A 17,877-nucleotide genomic window follows, 5' to 3' on the forward strand; every position below is an offset into this window, starting at 1 on the left:
TACCCAAGCCTTCTTTGATGTGGCCAGCCTGGGGCCATATTCTTAGGGACCTCCCTTGTGGGTTGAAAAGGGAAACCTGAGGCCGGGTGCAGTGGCTCACGCCTGTAATCCCAGCACTTTGGGAGGCCGAGGCGGGTGGATCATGAGGTCAGGAGATCGAGACCATCTTGGCTAATGCGGTGAAACCCTGTCTCTACTAAAAATACAAAAAATAAGCCGGGCGTGGTGGTGGGCGCTTGTAGTCCCAGCTACTCGGGAGGCTGAGGCAGTAGAATGGCATGAACTCAGAAGGTGGAGCTTGCAGTGAGCCAAGATCGTGCCACTGCACTCCAGCCTGGGCAACAGAGTGAGACTCCGCCTCAAAAAAAAAAAAAGAAAAGGGAAACCTGGCTTATCTCCACAGGGTAGACTAAGGTCCTCACACAGTGGGATAGAAAGGAGAGGTCAAGATGACCATGACATGGAACAGCCAGGGAATGCTTCCTGGAGGAAGGCAGTAAGTTAGGCCATCTACAAAAGAGAGTTTGTATAGGAGGAAGGAGGTTGTTGCCGGCCAAAACCTTGAATCTCAGCCAAGGTGTGGAACTTGGATAAATACATACTGTGGAGAGAACCCCAAGGAAGATGGGGAGATATCCTGAGCTGAGTCTTTATCTGGAGGAATGGGAGATGGAGGGTGCCCTGGAAGTGAAGGTGATGTTAGGCTAGGAGTTCTTGGACTTGAGTCTGTTGGTGCTTGCTGGTTGCCATTATAAACTCCTGGTCAGGAACATGACATCCTGTTGTGATTTAGGAAGATGAATGCATCTGGATGTATGGGATCGACTGGAAGGGGAGAATCTAGAAGCAGAGAGACCAGTTAAAAAACAATAGCAAGCATTTATTATGTCGCCAGACCACTTTGTGTTCTTTGCTAGCTCATTGAATCTCAAAGCAACACTGTGAATTGGGTACTGTAATTATCTCCAAAATTTCACAGATAATTTAGTGCTCAGTGAGGTTCAAGGTAGCTTACCAAGATCTAGCTAGTAAGCTGGGGTGTCTAGACCATCTGATTCCAGAGCCCAAACTTTTAACTACCATATACCACTGCCTTCTCCTTTCAGGAAGGAGACTGCTTTTTGACAGGGAAAATGGCATAGAGGCCATGAAGAGTGGAGGAAGGAGTCATGGAGATGAAGCATGAGAGCAGGCCTGGGGACAGGAGGAGTTCAGATTCCAGAGTAGCAAGTTTGGCTGATTGGGAGGCACTGCAGGTTTCTGAGAACAGGAGTGATAGAACGAAGAAAAATTACCTACACCAGCTGTGGTGGGCACATGACTGTAGTACCAGCTACTTGGGAGGCTGAGGCAAGAGGATTGTCTGAGTCCAGGAGTTCTGGGCTATAATGTGCTATGCTGATTGGGCGTCTGCCCTAAGTGTGGCCCCAGTATTGTGACCTCCTAGGAGTGGGGGACCACCAGGTTGCCTAAGGAGGGGTGAACTGGCCCAGTTTGGAAATGGAGCAGGTCAAAACTCCCGTGCTGCTCAGTAGTGGGATTGCACTTGTGAATAGCCACTGCACTGCAGCCTGGGCAACATAGTGAGACCCCATCTCTTAAAAAAAATAAGACAAAAATTACTCCAGAGGCAGGGTCAGTGTGTTTGATCTCACCTATATGAGGGATAAGGTTGGGAGTTATGAAAAGAAGATCGTTATGAAAAGGAGATTGGAGCTGAGGGAACAGGCCATAGGCAGTGCTCTCAGGTGAATAGGAGTACCCCACCCTGGCTCTCCTGACATTTCTTCTTATCCCTTCTGTAGCCATCGTCAGCCAGTGGCAGCAGGAGTCCAAAGAGAAGGTGGTGTCCCTCCTGCTGTCCCACCTTCCCCTGCTTCAGCCAGGCAACACAGAGGCCAAGTCAGAGTACATGAGGCTACTGCAGAAAGTGCTGGCCTACTCAATCGAGAGCAATGCTTTCATCGAGGAGAGTCGCCAGCTGCTTTCCTATGCCCTCATCCACCCAGCCACCACACTGGAGGACCGCAACGCCCTGGCCCTCTGGCTGAGCCACCTGGAAGAGCGGTTGGCTAGTGGCTTCCGCTCCCGGCCAGAGCCCTCCTACCATTCACGCCAAGGCTCAGATGAGTGGGGGGGCCCTGCAGAGCTAGGCCCTGGGGAGGCAGGGCCAGGCTGGCAGGACAAGCCACCCCGGGAAAATGGACACGTGCCCTTCCACCCGTCCAGCTCAGTGCCGCCAGCCATCAACAGTATTGGGAGCAATGCAAGCACAGGTAAGTGGCGGGGGTGTCCCAGAAGGCCATGTCTACTTGAAAAAGGTTGGACTAGGCTCAGTGAGAACTCCCTCGCTCTGTGGCATTAGACAAGTCACATAAGCTGTAGGCCTCAACTTTATGAGGCAATGCAGAGGCTGTGAACTGGCTTTCCCAGAGCTGAATCTGACCTACAGACATGTCTTATTGAACCCATACTTTGGTTTGGTTTTGTTTTGTTGTGTTGGGTTTTTAAATAAATGTGGGTGGTATAAAGAATCAAGAATTTTTCCCTAAAAATGAGATTTCCAGCCTTTCTTAAGAAGTCAAAAGATCTAGCAACTCAACAAGACCTGTTTTCCTAGTGGTAGCAATAATATAGAGCTTAATGTTGAGCATGCCCTTTAGACCCTGCACAAGTGCCCCAGTCTGCCTCTGCTCCCACCAACCCCCCTTTGGGCATTTCTGATATATACCTGGCCTCTAAGGGCATCAGGCTATGACGCTTGATGGAGGTGTGCATACCATCATCTGAGATCCCTTCCAGTTCAGACAGCGTTATGGATTTTATGTATCTGGCCTCAGTTTACAGCTTTATTTCTGAGAACACTGTCTGTATAAGACAAAACTCATGCTGCAAGGTATTCGTAATAATAGGTAACATTTTTCAGCATTGACTATGCTGGGTACTCTTTTATAGACACTGTTCAGGTATGATCTCAATCCACATCACAACCATATCATTAGCCATATTCAACAGATGAGGACACTGGGACTCAGAGGTGAAGTGATGTGTTCAAAGTCACACGTAGAACAAGTGGTGGAACAGACCCAACCAGTCTGATGCCAGAGCCTGCCTCTGACCACTACACTGTCCCGCCAACTAAGCAGGTTTGAAAGAGCTCTCTTAGTAAAAGTCCTACAGGCGGGAGTGAGCAGGAGTTGTTGGTATCCCAGTGACTTTTTGAAATGTACAGGATAAGGGAGGGTGGATTTTCCAAGCCATGGTAAGGCAGCATGACCTGAACCAGGGTGAGGGAGGGGGTTCATGATGTAAACCTCAGAGTGGCTAGTCACCTTCAGCAGGCACTGGTTTAAAGCAAGACAAGAGAGAGTGGCAGTGAAATGTCACATGTGTCAATGGGTGGGGGTAACCTCGGGTCCCTAATGCCCCGCTGTCTGGTACCTAGTGCTCATCAGTTACTCCTTGAGCCTGTTTTTCCCCCAGTTAGTGTGGCTATTCTGGTCCATCTGCCTCCCTCCCAGTTGCTGGTGAGAACCTGGGAAGATAGAGGGATAGAAGGGTAGTTTCAGGAAACTTAGCAACCTGAGGTGTCTTGGACCTCATTTTCCAGTCATGGAGCATCACAGTTCCAGGATGGGAGGATGTATTAATAATGATCATTCTAGGCGAAAAATATTGAGTGCTTGTCCGGGCATGGTGGCTCACGCCTGTAATCCTAGCACTTTGGGAGGCCGAGGCAGGCAGATCACCTGAGGTCAGGAGTTCGAGACCAGCCTGACCAACATGGTGAAACCCCATCTCTACTAAAAATATAAAAATTAGCTGGGTATGGTGGCGCGTGCCTGTAATTCCAGTTACTCGGGGGGCTGAGGCAGGAGGGTCGCTTGAACCCAGGAGGCGGAGGGTGCAGTGAGCCGAGATCCTGCCATTGCATTCCAGCCAGGGCGACAGAGCGAGACCCCATCTCAAAAAAAAAAAACATTGAGTGCTTAGTCTTCACTAGGAGCTATTCTAAGAACTTTGTACATATAAACTCAAGGTTTAAAGCCAGGCATTCTGGCTATAGACCTCATACTCTGAACTACTGTGCTACACTACCTCCATCAAAAAGTACCCCTCCTGGAGATGCTCAGCCCTCACCAAGGGGAGGGGTCACCCATGCAGGGTGCCTATAAATTTCTTTCTTTTCATACCTTCTGGGTTCCCCATCATGGGGACCCCAGCAGCCATTAAAAGACAAAGATTGAACAATGTTGATAGGGGTTTGGACCAAAAGAGGAAAAGGAATTGGGCATTCCAAGTAGAAGGCATAGCATGAAATAAGCACGGGGTGGAAAATTAGAGGGGACAGTATACAGACAGATCTGGCTGGGGTGGATTTGAATGAGTAATAACAGTAGCAGAGACTTGTGCTTACCGTGTGCCTATCCCTCTGCTAAGGACTTCATGCGGAAATGGAGGCAGAGAGGCGAATGAAGTGACTTGCCCAAGATCACACAGAGGCAACAGAGTCAGAGTCAAGAGTTAGGATTTGAACTCAGGCCTGTCTTTACCCTCAGACCTCAATGTGTGAAGGCTACATTCTGGGGGGCATTGAAGGACAGGAGAAGCTTTTGGATTCCAGGCAGTTGCAGGAAACAGGAAATCATTAAAATATTTTTGAGTGGGGAGCAAGGATTGGCCTTTGAGGTCAGGCAGCTTGGGTTTGGGGTGCTGCCAAGAGCAGATCAGGATTTCTTGGAGAGTGCAAGGCCCTGGATCTCTGGCCGGCATTCTTGTTTTTGTCATTCTCATGCTGTGGCCGGCCTCCACCCCAGTGCAGAGCCAAGCAGGGCTCCTCAGGAACTGCATGATCATTCCAGTCAGGGTAATTTCCTGCCTCTCAGCCTCTCCTGCCCACTTGTTGGCTGAGAAGGGAGAAAGAAGGAGGCCAGAGACACCAAAACAGGCAAAAAGACCTGTCTTGAGGATTTCCCAGTCCCCCAGGGCCCAGAGTGTGCCGTGTTCCCCAAGAGTGCTGAGTGGGGACAGAAGCCAGGGCTGAGGGAGTCTAGAGGCTGAAGAACTCCTGGGAAGAGGACCCCGGACACTCTGGGGTAGGGCAGAAGCTGGTATTAAGGGTGGGCCACTGCCTTGCCCTGTCCCTTAGGTGACTTCCTAGCCAGGAGCATTAGTATTGTCACAGCTGAGGGAAGATGCTCTGGGGCCTGCACTAGGCTAGCCCTCCTTCCTGGGCTGGGTGTCACTGTAGCACTGGCAGGAACCCCAGCCTTTCCATCAGAAACAAGGCTTGGGCTCTGTCTCAGCCTGTCAACTCCTGTGGGAACTGGGGCAAAGGGCTTCAGCTCCCTGGGCCTTGATGTCCTCACCTACCCAGGGTGAGGCTCGTTGGCTTTGTTTCATTTCTTTTTGTCTAGGCTGACTTGGGGTACTTCTGGATGCCATAGGTGGAGCTCAGAGGCCCTCTTAGCACCCTTTTGTCCTTTATGAAACTTCGTTGGAAGGACTTCTGTGTGTCATGCTCTGTGCCTGATCATGGGGTTGCAGAAGTAATTGGGTTGGGCTGCCATTCTCCATGGACCCACAGTCCAGTGTGAGAGGGAGGCTAGTGAGGAGGGCAGCAAGCGCCAGGCCTGAGGCAGCAGCAGAGGGGTACATGACCAAGGCATGAAGGGAGAAGTGGCTGATGGAGAAGAGTTGGCGAGGTGAGCGAGGCAGAGGGAAAAGCACAGATAAAGGTCTGGGAGCTCATGGGAACCTGCCCTGTCTTGGGAGTGGTTAAAAATCAAGTTGGAGGCCAGGCATGGTGGCTCACACCTGTAATCTCAGCACTTTGGGAGGCCAAGGCAGGCGGATCACCTGAGGTCGGGAGTTCAAGACCAGCCTAAACAACATGGAGAAACCCCCGTCTCTACTAAAAAAATACAAAATTAGCCGGGCGTGGTGGTGGGTGCCTGTAATGCCAGCTACTCGGGAGGCTGAGGCGGGAGAATCGCTTGAACCCGGGAGGCAGAGGTTGCAGTGAGCCAAGATTGTGCCACTGCACTCCAGGCTGGGCCACAAGAGTGAAATTCCATCTCTAAAAAATATATATATATGACCGGGCATGGGTGGCTTACGCCTGTAATCCCAGCACTTTGGGAGGCCAAGGCAGGTGGATCACCTGAGGTCAGGAGTTCGAGACCAGCCTGACCAATATAGTGAAACCCTGTCTCTACTAAAAATACGAGAAAAATTAGCTGGCCATGGTGTCGGGCACCTGTAGTCCCAGCTACTTGGGAGGCTGAGGCAGGAGAATCGCTTGAACCCAGGAGGTGGAGGTTGCAGTGAGCCGAGATTGTGCCACCGCACTCCAGCCTGGCGACAGAGCAAAACTCCATCTCAAAAAAAAAATCAAGTTGGATTCCTTTGCCAACCTCAGACTTGGTATGGACAGAGGGTATGGAGCATCCTTCAGAAGAGGACCTGGGATCACCCTGAGTCACCAGGCCTCAAGAGTGGCCAGTTTGGGCTCACTGCAGAAAAAAATGGGAGGTATTGAGGCCCCATAACAGGGTTGTTGAGGAAGCAGCTTACGTACTTCATTAATTACAAGATATAATGATGTTTAAGATGGGACAGGTTCCTGCTGTCACAGGTCTTCTATTCTAGCAGGGGGTGTAGTTAATAAGTAAACAGGCTGGGCGCAGTGGCTCACGCCTGTAATCCCAACACTTTAGGAGGCCGAGGTGGGCGGATCACATGGTCAGGAGATTGAGACCATCCTGGCCAACGTGGTGAAACCCTGCCTCTACTAAAATACAAAAAAATTAGCTGAGCGTGGTGGCAGGCATCTGTAGTCCCAGCTACTCAGGAAGCTGAGGCAGGGGAATTGCTTGAACCTGGGAGGCGGAGGTTGCAGTGAGCCCAGATCGTGCCACTGCACTCCAGCCTAGTGACAGAGCGAGATGCCATCTCAAAAAAGTAAATAAATCTTTTTTAAAAAAGTAAACAAATAACTTGATAATTTCAGGTTGTGATAGGTGCTGTAAGAAAGACAAGACAGTAATGTGATAGAGTGACTGGGATTGGGGCAGCAGAGGTGGGCAGTGACTTCAGATTAAGGGTTTAGGGTAGGCCTCAGAGGAGGCGACACTTGAGATGAGACTTGAGGGAGCCAACCGCTGAGATCAAGAAGGTAAGAAGAAAGAGCAAGTCCAGAAGTCCTGAGGCTGGAACAACCTTGAGTGTTTCAGGAACAAAGGGGAGTTTGGGAGGAGGCAAAGGCTAGAGAGGCATGAACCAAGTGGTGGGTTGTGGGAGAGGAGCAGGGGCCAGGTCCTGCATGGCCTTTTAGGCATGTGGAAGCATTTGTATTTTGTTCCCACTATGAAAGGAAGTCAGGGATTTGAGCAGGAGTCAAGCTTGGTCAGATTTGCATTTTTAGAAGGATCTTTATGGCTGTTGTGAGGGGCATGGACTGTAGGAGGCAAGAGTGAAGGCAGGAAACCAGTGAGGAGGCTATGGCAGTAATTCCTGCCAGGGGTGCTGGTGGCTTGAGCCAGCGGAACTGGAGAAATTCAGGAAAGTGGCTGACAGCTTGCTGATGGATTGGGTGTTGGAGGTAAGAGAATGAGGTATATCTGGTAGGCAGTTACCCTTGGACCCCAGGTCCCTTCCTCTTGGCAGGTTATGGGGCCAAACTGCCATCCTGGCACTGACGGCAGGGGGATGGTCTCCTGTGGTTGGGTCCCCAGGTCTAATATTTTGCTTTTCTCCCACTCTGGCCAGGTCTCCCCTGCCAAATCCACCCTAGCCCACTGAAGCGCTCCATGTCACTCATCCCTACAAGCCCCCAGGTTCCTGGTGAGTGGCCGAGTCCAGAGGAGCTTGGGGCCCGGGCTGCTTTTACCACGCCCGATCACGCACCTCTCTCGCCCCAGAGCAGCGTGGCCTCCTCTGGCAGTGAGCAGACAGAGGAGCAGGGCTCCAGCCGGAACACTTTCCAGGAGGATGGCAGTGGCATGAAAGGTACATTGGGGACAGCAGCACCAGGACCCTTTTCCAGGGGCTTCTGCAGAGCTTAGAGGACAGAAAGGAGCTTGTAGCTGACACCTGCTTACCCCTCTGAGGAGGGGACATGTCTGAGAGGAGTAGATAGTCCCTGCTTTTAGGGCTCAAGACTAAGCAGAGAGACCCCACATCTACCCTAACAAGTTCTGGTCTGACTAGGGAGGAGCCCCCTGTCTTCACACACCCCAGTCTGACAAGCCAGGACACAGCTAACTGATGGAACAGAGGTTCCAGCAAGAGTTTTGGAGCAATCAGTGAGGTCATCCTGGTATACATCCAGCCGAGCAGCTTAGAAGGGTCAGATGTTCTTCCCAGGGAAGGCTGCCTGAGAGGGTCTGGCTAGGCGGATGAAGAAGGAGCTGATGGAACCTTAGCTCCCCCCCAACCCCCTCCCAATTTTTTGCATCTTTTGAGGCTTCCTGTGGGTTTATCCCCACAACTTTTCCTTTACCCTGGTAATCTGGGCCAAACTCCTGACCTTTCACTCTCCCTCCTTTGCCAAAGATGTGCCCTCATGGCTCAAGAGCCTCCGCTTGCACAAGTATGCAGCCCTCTTCTCACAGATGAGCTACGAGGAGATGATGACACTGACTGAGCAGCACCTGGAGTCTCAGGTGAAGCCAAGGGGACCATCAGGGAGGTGCTGGGGGCAGCGCTAGTTTGGCATCCTTGCAGCCCAAGCCTCCTCTGTCTCCTTGGTCTCTATTTGGGTACCCCCAAATATCTCAGCCTCACATCTCTAGCCTCCTGTCCCCTTCTGCCCTTATCACAGAACGTCACCAAAGGTGCCCGCCACAAGATAGCCCTGAGCATCCAGAAGCTGCGTGAGAGACAGAGCGTCCTCAAGTCCCTAGAGAAGGTGAGGAACTGGTTTCTGCATCTTCAAGGCCAGCCAGCCACTTGGTGGTACCAGTAGACCAAAGGCCCTGAGTTGGCCTCCAGACTCCTCGGATCTGGCCTCCAAAGGCCCCAGCCCTAGGGACCCAGACTTCAGGGACCACTTGCAAGCTGGCATCAAAAGGCTCACTTGCTGGTGGCTAAGAGGCTCCCCTCCCTGTCTTTCCTGGTTTGTGGTTCCAGGATCTCTGTCTTTTGACTCTACACCTTCTCTCCCCTTTTGCTTTTCCATTTCTTACTGGTCTTTCTGGTAGAGCAGAGTGTCTCTGTCTGTACAATCTCTCTTTCCATTTGATTGTTTCTAAACTCATTTTCCTTCCACATCTGATTCCGTTTCCTTGCCGCTGCCTTCTGTTTGTATTTTTCCCTGCTCAGTGTCTAGGTCTGAATCTCTGATTCTATCCTTATTGGGTCCTTGAGACTCCAACATTAGACTGGCTTTTCGTGAGTTCTGTGGGAAAGAGGAAATGTGTACCTGTATGTTTGTGGGCTTGCAGTACCCTTACATGCCTTCTCTATGTGCTGGAACCCAGGGTCCTACCCATCCTTCTGCAAGCCCTGTCTGACTCTCTGTGTAGATACTCTCTGTCCCTCGTTGTAGGGTCTGCATGTGACCCCAGCCTGTGTCCTCCCATCCAGGATGTGCTGGAAGGCGGGAACCTACGAAACGCTCTGCAGGAGCTGCAGCAGATCATCATCACTCCCATCAAGGCCTACAGTGTCCTCCAGGCCACCGTGGCTGCCGCCACCACCACCCCTACTGCCAAGGATGGGGCCCCGGGGGAACCACCGCTGCCAGGTGCTGAGCCTCCCCTAGCCCACCCCGGCACAGACAAAGGCACCGAGGCCAAGGACCCTCCAGCTGTGGAGAACTACCCACCTCCACCAGCTCCAGCTCCCACTGATGGCAGTGAGCCTGCCCCAGCTCCCGTCGCCGACGGAGACATCCCCAGCCAGTTTACACGGGTGATGGGCAAAGGTGAGACCAGCCACAGCCTAGCAGGAAATCCTGAGGCAGAAAGCCAAGTGAACCCAAGCACCAGGGATCAAATCCAAGTTAGATGGTGGGAGCAGGGCTTTGTAAAGCCTACTGGAGACTGGAACACTACAGAGAGTAGCTGAGACAGGGTGACAAGGCCCCTTGCCCTTGGGCACGTCTGGGCTGATGGTGGATAACAGCCCTTCCACTCAAAGTGTCTCCAGTCTGAGCAGAAATGGGGCAGTGGGTCCGAAGAAATTCCATGTAGTAAAGGGTGAGCAATTGAGGGGAGTCCATTGATTTCTCTCAGAGGGGACCAAAGTCCAGGGGATGGGGATGGTGAAATTTATCACAGCTTCAGCCTTTCCTAAAGCAGCATGATATAGCAGACTTTACACTTGGATCCAGATCAGTCTAGATCTGGATCTGGACCTGAGGCAAGTGACTCAACTCTGAGCTTTAGGTTTCTAAGGCTAAAAATGTGTGTAGTGACAAGATTGTGTCAGGCACTATGTTGTATATCCTCATGATAACCCAAATACCATGGCTAGCACTTAATAGTTGATACTCATCCAGCCTGAGTCTCTGTTCCTTCTTGTGCACGAGCCAGCTGGAGGCTGGAACATGGCAGAGGGCATACTAGGGGCTAATCTCCTGCCCTTTCTCATGTCCCCCAGTGTGCACCCAACTGCTGGTGTCCCGACCAGACGAGGAGAACATCACCAGTTACCTCCAGCTCATCGAAAAGTGCCTGACTCATGAGGTAAGGCCTTCCCTAGCATACTCGAAAAGGGAAAGGTGGCCAGGCGTGGTGGTTCACGCCTGTAGTCCCAGCACTTTGGCCACTGAGGCGGGCGGATCATGAGGTCAGGAGATCAAGACCATCCTGGCTAACACAGTGAAACCCAGTCTTTACTAAAAATACAAAAAATTAGCCGGGCGTGGTGGCAGGTGCCTGCAGTCCCAGCTACGCGGGAGGCTGAGGCAGGAGAATGGCGTGAACCCGGGAGGTGGAGCTTGCGGTGAGCCGAGATCGCGCCACTGCACTCCAGCTTGGGCGACAGAGTGAGGGAAAGGCTGCCCCATCATTCTCAAGACCACTGTGTTGTATGTGGCCCACAGGGCCTTACCTGACGTGGCACATGCCAGCTCTTCCAGTCTTGTATCTTACCAGTGTTGGCTTTAGAGGCTTCTTCTCAGAACCCTTGTACACACTCTTCCTCTCTCTCTCTCTCTCTCTTTTTTTTTTTTTTTTAATAGAGATGAGGTCTCACACTGTTGCCCTGGCTGGTTTTGAACTGACCTCAAGTGATCCTCCCACCTCAGCCTCCCAAAGTGCTGAGATTACAGGCGTGACGATTTTCTTTTTTAGAGATGGAGTATTGCTTTATTGCCTAGGCTGATCTTGAACTCCTGGCCTCAAGTGATCCCCCTGCCCTGGCCTCCCAAAGTACTGGGATTATAGGCATGAGCAACCATGCCCAGCCCATACATACTCTTTATCAGGAACAGTACCCCTTCCTCCTCACCCCTCAGCTGTCAGTTCAAACATTTATATCTCAGGGACACCTTTACCAACCCCTCATTTTTATTTAAGTTTCTTTTGCTTCCTGTTCTTCTCCCTCAGGGAGGGATAATTTGTCACAGTTATCATTATGTATATATCTTTCCCTCACAACCAGACTATAAGCTCTCTGGGCATGGTCACCTCTGCATCCCAGAATTCCCTGGCACAGGCACAGAGTAGATGAGCAATGAATCTTTTTTTTGGAAACAGAGTCTCGCTCTGTTGCCCAGGCTGGAGTACAATGGCGCAGTCTCGGCTCACTGCAACCTCTGCCTCCCAGGTTCAAGTGATTCTCCTGCCTCAGCCTCCCAAGTAGCTGGGGTTACAGGCACGCACTACCATGCCTGGCTAATTTTTGTACTTTTAGTAGAGGTGGGGTTTCACCATGTTGTCCAGGCTGGTCTCGAACTCCTGACCTCAAGTGATCCACCCGCCTCAGCCTCCCAAAGTGCTGGGATTACAGCATGAGCCACCATGCCCAGCCAGGCAATAAATATTTGAACAAATGAATGGAAGACTGGAAGGGAGGTCTGAAGGAAACATCACCCTCTCTGCTTCACCCGTGCCCTGCCAATTCTAGGCTTTCACGGAGACACAGAAGAAACGGCTGCTATCCTGGAAACAGCAAGTGCTGAAGCTCCTCCGGACATTCCCGCGCAAAGCCGCACTAGAGATGCAGAACTACCGGCAGCAGAAAGGGTAGGCCGGTGGCCAGGTTACAGGGACCTGCCCTCCATAGGCCTTTGCTGGTTAGCAGATCGTGCTTAGAGGGGTGATTGTGTTCTGGACTGAGAATCTAGTTTTATTCAGTCACTGGGTGACTTTCCCAGAAGAAAATTTCCCACTAGAATAGGATGCTGAGCTGAAAAACAACACATGTCCCATGAGCAGGCCCCTCGTATGTACCTTGCTCCTCACCTGTATGCAGAGGGCCTGGAAGTCCCTCCTTAGACCAGACAAGTAACAGAAATGTCTCCTTTGAGAATTGAAGTTTGGAGAACTGTTTTGAGTGGACAGTGAGGAAACCCTTGTATATGTCCCATCTCCTTCCAGGGGGTATCCTTGGGACAGATGGGGACAGAATGTGTGATGGAGGTTTATGTTCTCTCCTACCACTTGGGATTGTTGGGGAAGGTGAGGAAGGTGAGGAAGGGGTGGACAGATAGGCCCCATCTACGTAAATTAACACCCTGCCTTCTGCTCTCTCACAGCTGGGCATTCGGCTCCAACTCGCTCCCCATAGCTGGCTCTGTGGGGATGGGAGTGGCCCGGCGTACCCAGCGGCAGTTCCCAATGCCTCCCCGGGCCCTCCCACCTGGCCGGATGGGCCTCCTGAGCCCCTCGGGCATTGGGGGTGTCTCCCCTCGACATGCCCTCACCAGCCCCAGCCTTGGAGGCCAGGGCCGACAGGTAAGCTAGCTGGAAGTAGGGGCCTGGCCTCCTGGGGTTGGGGTGGCAGTACCTGGGATGTCTATGTCTATATACTCTGTGTCTGGACCCAGCTTAGAGGTGGCGGGGATGGGAGTGGGAGAAGGCCTGTACCACCTCCACCACTCTTGGGTCTAGGCCTCTTCTGCACTTACTACTTTCTCTCTTCCTGGGACCTGTGTAGAACCTGTGGTTTGCCAACCCTGGAGGCAGCAACAGCATGCCCAGTCAGAGCCGCAGCTCTGTGCAGCGCACCCACTCGCTCCCGGTCCACTCGTCACCCCAGGCCATTCTCATGTTCCCTCCAGGTGAGGTGCCCCACCCTTGGGACTCTGCCTGGCCAACATCCTCAGCTGAACTTTCTCTTTTCTCCTGGGTCTCATGTCCACTGTTCTTCCAGACTGCCTGGGCACCTCTTACCATACCTCACACCACTCTGCACCCATCTCCCCCAATTGTGGGTGGTTGTTTTCCTCCTCTGCTTCAATTTTATCTCTCAGGTCTTGCCCCCACCCCTCTGAATCATCATCTCTCACCCCTTACTCCCACCCCATCTCATGTTTCCCACCCTATGTCATAATCTTAGTGTCTGTGTTGGTCTTTGTCATCATCTGTTTCTTTACAGGATCATTGAATACTCAGTTTAGAAGGGGTTGAGGGGATGGGACAGTTAAAGTGTGAGATTTCTGTGGAGGGGAGTCCTGCCCATCAGCCTACTGGCATTCTTTCAGATGCCAGGTGACCACACAGGAACCAGTGGACTTCACCTCTTAGAACAGGTGTTTGAAGTGAGAGGGTTGTTTTGACCTCTGCTTACAGACCATCCTGGAGATGGGAGAGCAGAAGTTGGGCCAAGTGCGGGCACAGTAATTCACGCCTGTAATTTCAGCACTTTTGGGAAGCTGAGACAAGTAGATCGGTTTGAGACCAGCCTGGACAACATGGTGAAACCCCATCTCTACAAAAAAAACACAGAAATTATCTGGGCCTGGTGGCACACACCCGTACTCCCAGCTACTCGGGAGGGTGAGGCAGGAGGATCACTTGAGCCCAGGAGGTCAAGGCTGTAGTGAGCGGAGATCGTGCCACTGCACTGCAGCCAGGGCGACAGTGAGACACCATCTCAAAAAGATGTTGGGCCAAGTGGGCAAAAGGAAGATTAGAGATTTGCTAACCACAGGTCCCTGCCCTGCTCAACAAGTGAGGGGTTGACTCCTCCACACACACGGTGCTGGGTACTGGGGCTGCAGAGACAGATAAGGCTTGTCTGGAATGGGCTGACTCTAGAGAGAGCATGGATTTGCAGAATTCATGTCATAAACTACCAAGTCAGTCAGGAGTCTTACTTGATGAGGTTGTGTGGACAGCCATCTGTTGAGGCCGTGGGAACCCATCCATCATGTTCATCCTAGCACAGGGCTTGACACACAGTAGGGATCTGTAAATGATGTTAAACAAGCAGGTGGATGAACCGCAGGAATGAACAAGAACCATTCTCTTTACCAGTATGCTGTGTCCCAGGCTTTGTCAGATAGCTCTCCTGCACTGATTGACTCCTCTCAACTGTATGTGTGAGGACGCTGATGTTATTCATCAGTCAGCAATCTGAGACAGAAAGGTCCTGCCCAAGTTCAAAAAAAAATTTTTTTTTTTTAAGGAGAGACAATTGGGTGATCTGATACGACATGAGCTCAGGGTTCGGAGGGAACAGTGATGAGAGGTGAGGGTGGAGATGGGAGCTGGGTCGTCTAAATCCAGGTAAACAGCTCGGACTTTGTCCTGATGGCAGTGAGGAGTCAGGGAAGGGTTTAAGCAGTGTAGTGGGGGAGGTCAGGTCTGCCCAGGGAGGTGGGTGGTTTCCCAGATGCCCGAATAGGAGGCGCTTTTGAGAAGTGTGGTTTGAGGACAAGTCCCATGGTGGTTGTCCTACTTTGCCCCCACCTGCCCAGCCTGCCTGGATCGAATCCTGCCCAGAGGAGCAGGTCCAAGTGGGGACAGGAAGGGTTTTGATTTAGCTTTTGCACCAAGTACAGAGCAGGTCTTCAATCAGGGAGCCTTGGGGGCTGCCCAGTGTCCAGGGTAGATGCCCAGACTGTGCTCAAGACAGTATGCAGTCTGTGTCCAGAGTAGTCACAGCAGGCTGTGTGTGGCCTCCAGGAGCTCCTTCAGTTTCAATTCCACTCTCTGCAAGTCAGGCTTTTTTTGTATTGCCAAGCCTCTGCCATTGCCATTGTCTCCTCTGCCTGTTGTGTGACACGCTCGTCTCTCTCCTTGTCCACCTCCTCCCCTTCCTCCCTCTCCCCCTCCATCTCTCTTGCTCCCTTCGTATACCAGCATCCTTTGTCATCCCAGCTGTCTTCACCCGAGTCCAGTCGGTCCTTACCACCCCCATTCTCCTCTCTCCCACCCAGACTGCCCGGTTCCTGGGCCTGACCTGGAGATCAATCCCACTCTGGAGTCTCTGTGTCTGAGCATGACAGAACACGCCTTGGGTGGTGAGCATTTCCTCTTTCCCTGACCCAGCTCCCACCTACCCAGCGTCTCTGCCTCTGAACTGAGCAACTCAGAGTCATTCTGAGGGGTCCCCAGGGGAGGCCAGACTCCAGGGAGGGCCTGACCGGGATGACAGGCTACCCGAGTGCCTTTTCTTGGGCCTCCCTCCAGCTCCTGATCTTCCTCCCTTCCTCCCTTTCTTACCACAGATGGGACAGACAAAACCTCCACCATCTGACGGGACCCACAGCCCAGCGCACCTATAGGCTCCCTGGGCGGCGGGCGGGGGCCAACCCCCAACGGGCTTCTCCGCGACAGCGAGAGGGTGGGCTGGCTCAGCTATATATTCTAATATTTTTCTACTCTTTCATCCTCTTAACTTTTGTTTAACATTGGCACATGCCTTGCTCACTCCCAGGCCCGTCGAGGGATCTCTGCTGAGGCCCAGGGAGTTGGGGGCAGCCAGGATAAAGGGGGCAGGGACTGGCCAGACTGCCTGCCTCTCTCCTTTCCTTCCTCATCCCCACCTGGTCCCATCCCACCCCTGCCTCCTCCAGACCGCTGACCACCTGCCTCTCCCCAAGGGAGCAGACTCCCCAGAGACAAACTGACCACTACCTTGTGGAGCCTGCTCAGAAACATTTGACATTTGGGGTGATGCGCAGGGCAGAGAACCTGCCCTCCAGAATGTTATTGAGAGGAGCTGGGGAGAAGGAAGGGGAGCAAGGAGAGGAAGCTCTCTCTCCTCTCCCTGCTTCCCCTTCACCATTCCCCACATTCTCCAAGGACAGGAGCCACCTTCCTCTCTCTCACCTCCCCTGGCCCTGTTCACCAGAGGTTCTCTATGATTAATTTCTTAGGCCTATTTAAGATACATATTTATATAGTTCTTAACGGTTTTTCTCTGATCATTTCCTCTCATTTTTAGAATCCCCAGGTCTCTCTCTCAGCCAAGACAGTGGCAGGGGGAGCCTGAACTTTATGAGGGGAGAGGGCAGAGCCCCCTCCTCCAGCCCCCCAAGCTCTAACCCATTTTCCTCCAGCCCTGGCTCCCCAGATGAAGAGATTGGAGGTGGGCAGCCAGGGTGGCCAGTGAGGTCAGGAAGTCTGTTGCCTTAACGTCCCCTTCCCCACGAACACACACCCTTCTCCGCTCCCAGGTCTGGTTGGTGAGACTTGGGAGTCAGGAATAAGGGAAAGGGGATTGTTTGGTTTTTGGGTTTTTCCCTAAGCCCCTCCCTTTTCTTTCAGCCTTTCTCCTCCCCGCATTATGTCATGACCTCACTTAAGTGGAACACTATATCATAACCCAGAGATTCGTCCCAGCCCCAGAGTCTGACAGACTGTCTGGTCCCTATTCCTAATGAGGGGTTGTGTTGGGGCCCAGGTGGAGGGAGGGGATTTGGGGGTTCAGACTGCGGGGAAGCCAGGGTCTCCCTCTTCAACGCCCTCCTCCCCCTCAACCCACCTTCCCCACTGGGACATTCTCAAGCTTTTCACACCGAAAAGGAAAAAAAACGTTATTTTTAGATACATTTTATGAATAACTTTTGTTATGAATATGGCTGGTAACCATTGTGTATGTTATTAAAGATACAAAATGTTGGGAAAAAAACAAAAAAACCAAAAAAAAAAATTTTAAAACCACCACCCTCCCTGCACTATCACCCCATTCCCCAGACCTTCTTGCCCCCGCCCTCCTGGTCTGTGGACCTCCCTCTGCTCTGAGCCCAGGGAGGGGGAAGAAGCCAGGGGGTAGGGTGGCCCTGGGAACCTGGCTCTGGGTCCCCACTTCCTCTCCCAGTGCCGGGCTGGGTGGGGTGTCAGGTTTATTTATGTACCTCTTGCACACTCATCAACCTATGCAAGTCCCCCACCCCGGCCCTCCATGTTTCTGTGCCTTTGCTCATCCCCTCAATCTCCCAGGGCTTCTCCAGTCCCCTCCCACTAGCTGCAGGAAGTGGGATGGACGGGCCACCTCGCTTGGAATCAGCAGGGTGTCCCTCTCATGGGACCCTCCCCTCTCCCCAGCCTGTCCTGTCTTGTTCACTCTCCATCAGGGTGAGCTGACTGTGCCTGGCACTGGGAGGTGGTGAGGGACACCGTCTCACACACACAGGGAGGCAAGAGCTGCCCCCCACCCCACCTGACAGCAGAGTGTGCAGGACGCAGGCGGCCCCACTCTGATGGGCAGGACCCTGACCCTCTCCTGCTCCAGCCTCCTCCCCAGGCCCTCCTCCATGATTTCGCCCTCCCTACCCACTTCTGTCCCCGGCCCCACTGGCAGAATCAGCTTTGAGTAACTGTACAGTTTTTCTCGCTGTTGGAGAAGACTTATTTGTTGGAGTTTCACTTGTTTAATGGTCTGGGCTTATTTTGGAAAAAAAAAAAAAAAAAAAAAAACGAATTCTGACCTTCGTTGTGCTACATTTTGTGGGAAACCATTGGCCCTGCCTCTGGC

The 17,877-nt window shown here is 52.3% G+C and overlaps 1 protein-coding gene across 11 annotated transcripts in view; it reads left to right on the plus strand.

Annotated features, from left to right (window-relative positions):
- Positions 1-17,823, plus strand: part of SAMD4B (sterile alpha motif domain containing 4B) — a 43,233-nt gene extending 25,410 nt beyond the window's left edge. For 8 of the 11 annotated variants that reach the window (XM_054540391.2, XM_024237989.3, XM_054540394.2 and 5 more), the window contains 11 exons: positions 1,806-2,276; positions 7,771-8,010; positions 8,557-8,666; positions 8,825-8,911; positions 9,589-9,928; positions 10,606-10,691; positions 12,076-12,194; positions 12,707-12,905; positions 13,108-13,231; positions 15,335-15,418; positions 15,626-17,823. In XM_054540391.2, the coding sequence (XP_054396366.1) occupies positions 1,806-2,276; positions 7,771-8,010; positions 8,557-8,666; positions 8,825-8,911; positions 9,589-9,928; positions 10,606-10,691; positions 12,076-12,194; positions 12,707-12,905; positions 13,108-13,231; positions 15,335-15,418; positions 15,626-15,654 (1,889 nt within the window). In that variant the 3' untranslated portion in view covers positions 15,655-17,823. The remainder of the gene's footprint in view (positions 1-1,805; positions 2,277-7,770; positions 8,011-8,556; positions 8,667-8,824; positions 8,912-9,588; positions 9,929-10,605; positions 10,692-12,075; positions 12,195-12,706; positions 12,906-13,107; positions 13,232-15,334; positions 15,419-15,625) is intronic. The other 3 variants (XM_054540397.2, XM_054540396.2, XM_054540398.2) reach the window with 1 other exon arrangement.
- The last annotated feature ends 54 nt before the right edge of the window (positions 17,824-17,877 follow it).

The sequence above is a fragment of the Pongo abelii genome, chromosome 20 (assembly GCF_028885655.2).
Source record: "Pongo abelii isolate AG06213 chromosome 20, NHGRI_mPonAbe1-v2.0_pri, whole genome shotgun sequence".
NCBI classification, from domain to species: domain Eukaryota; kingdom Metazoa; phylum Chordata; class Mammalia; order Primates; family Hominidae; genus Pongo; species Pongo abelii.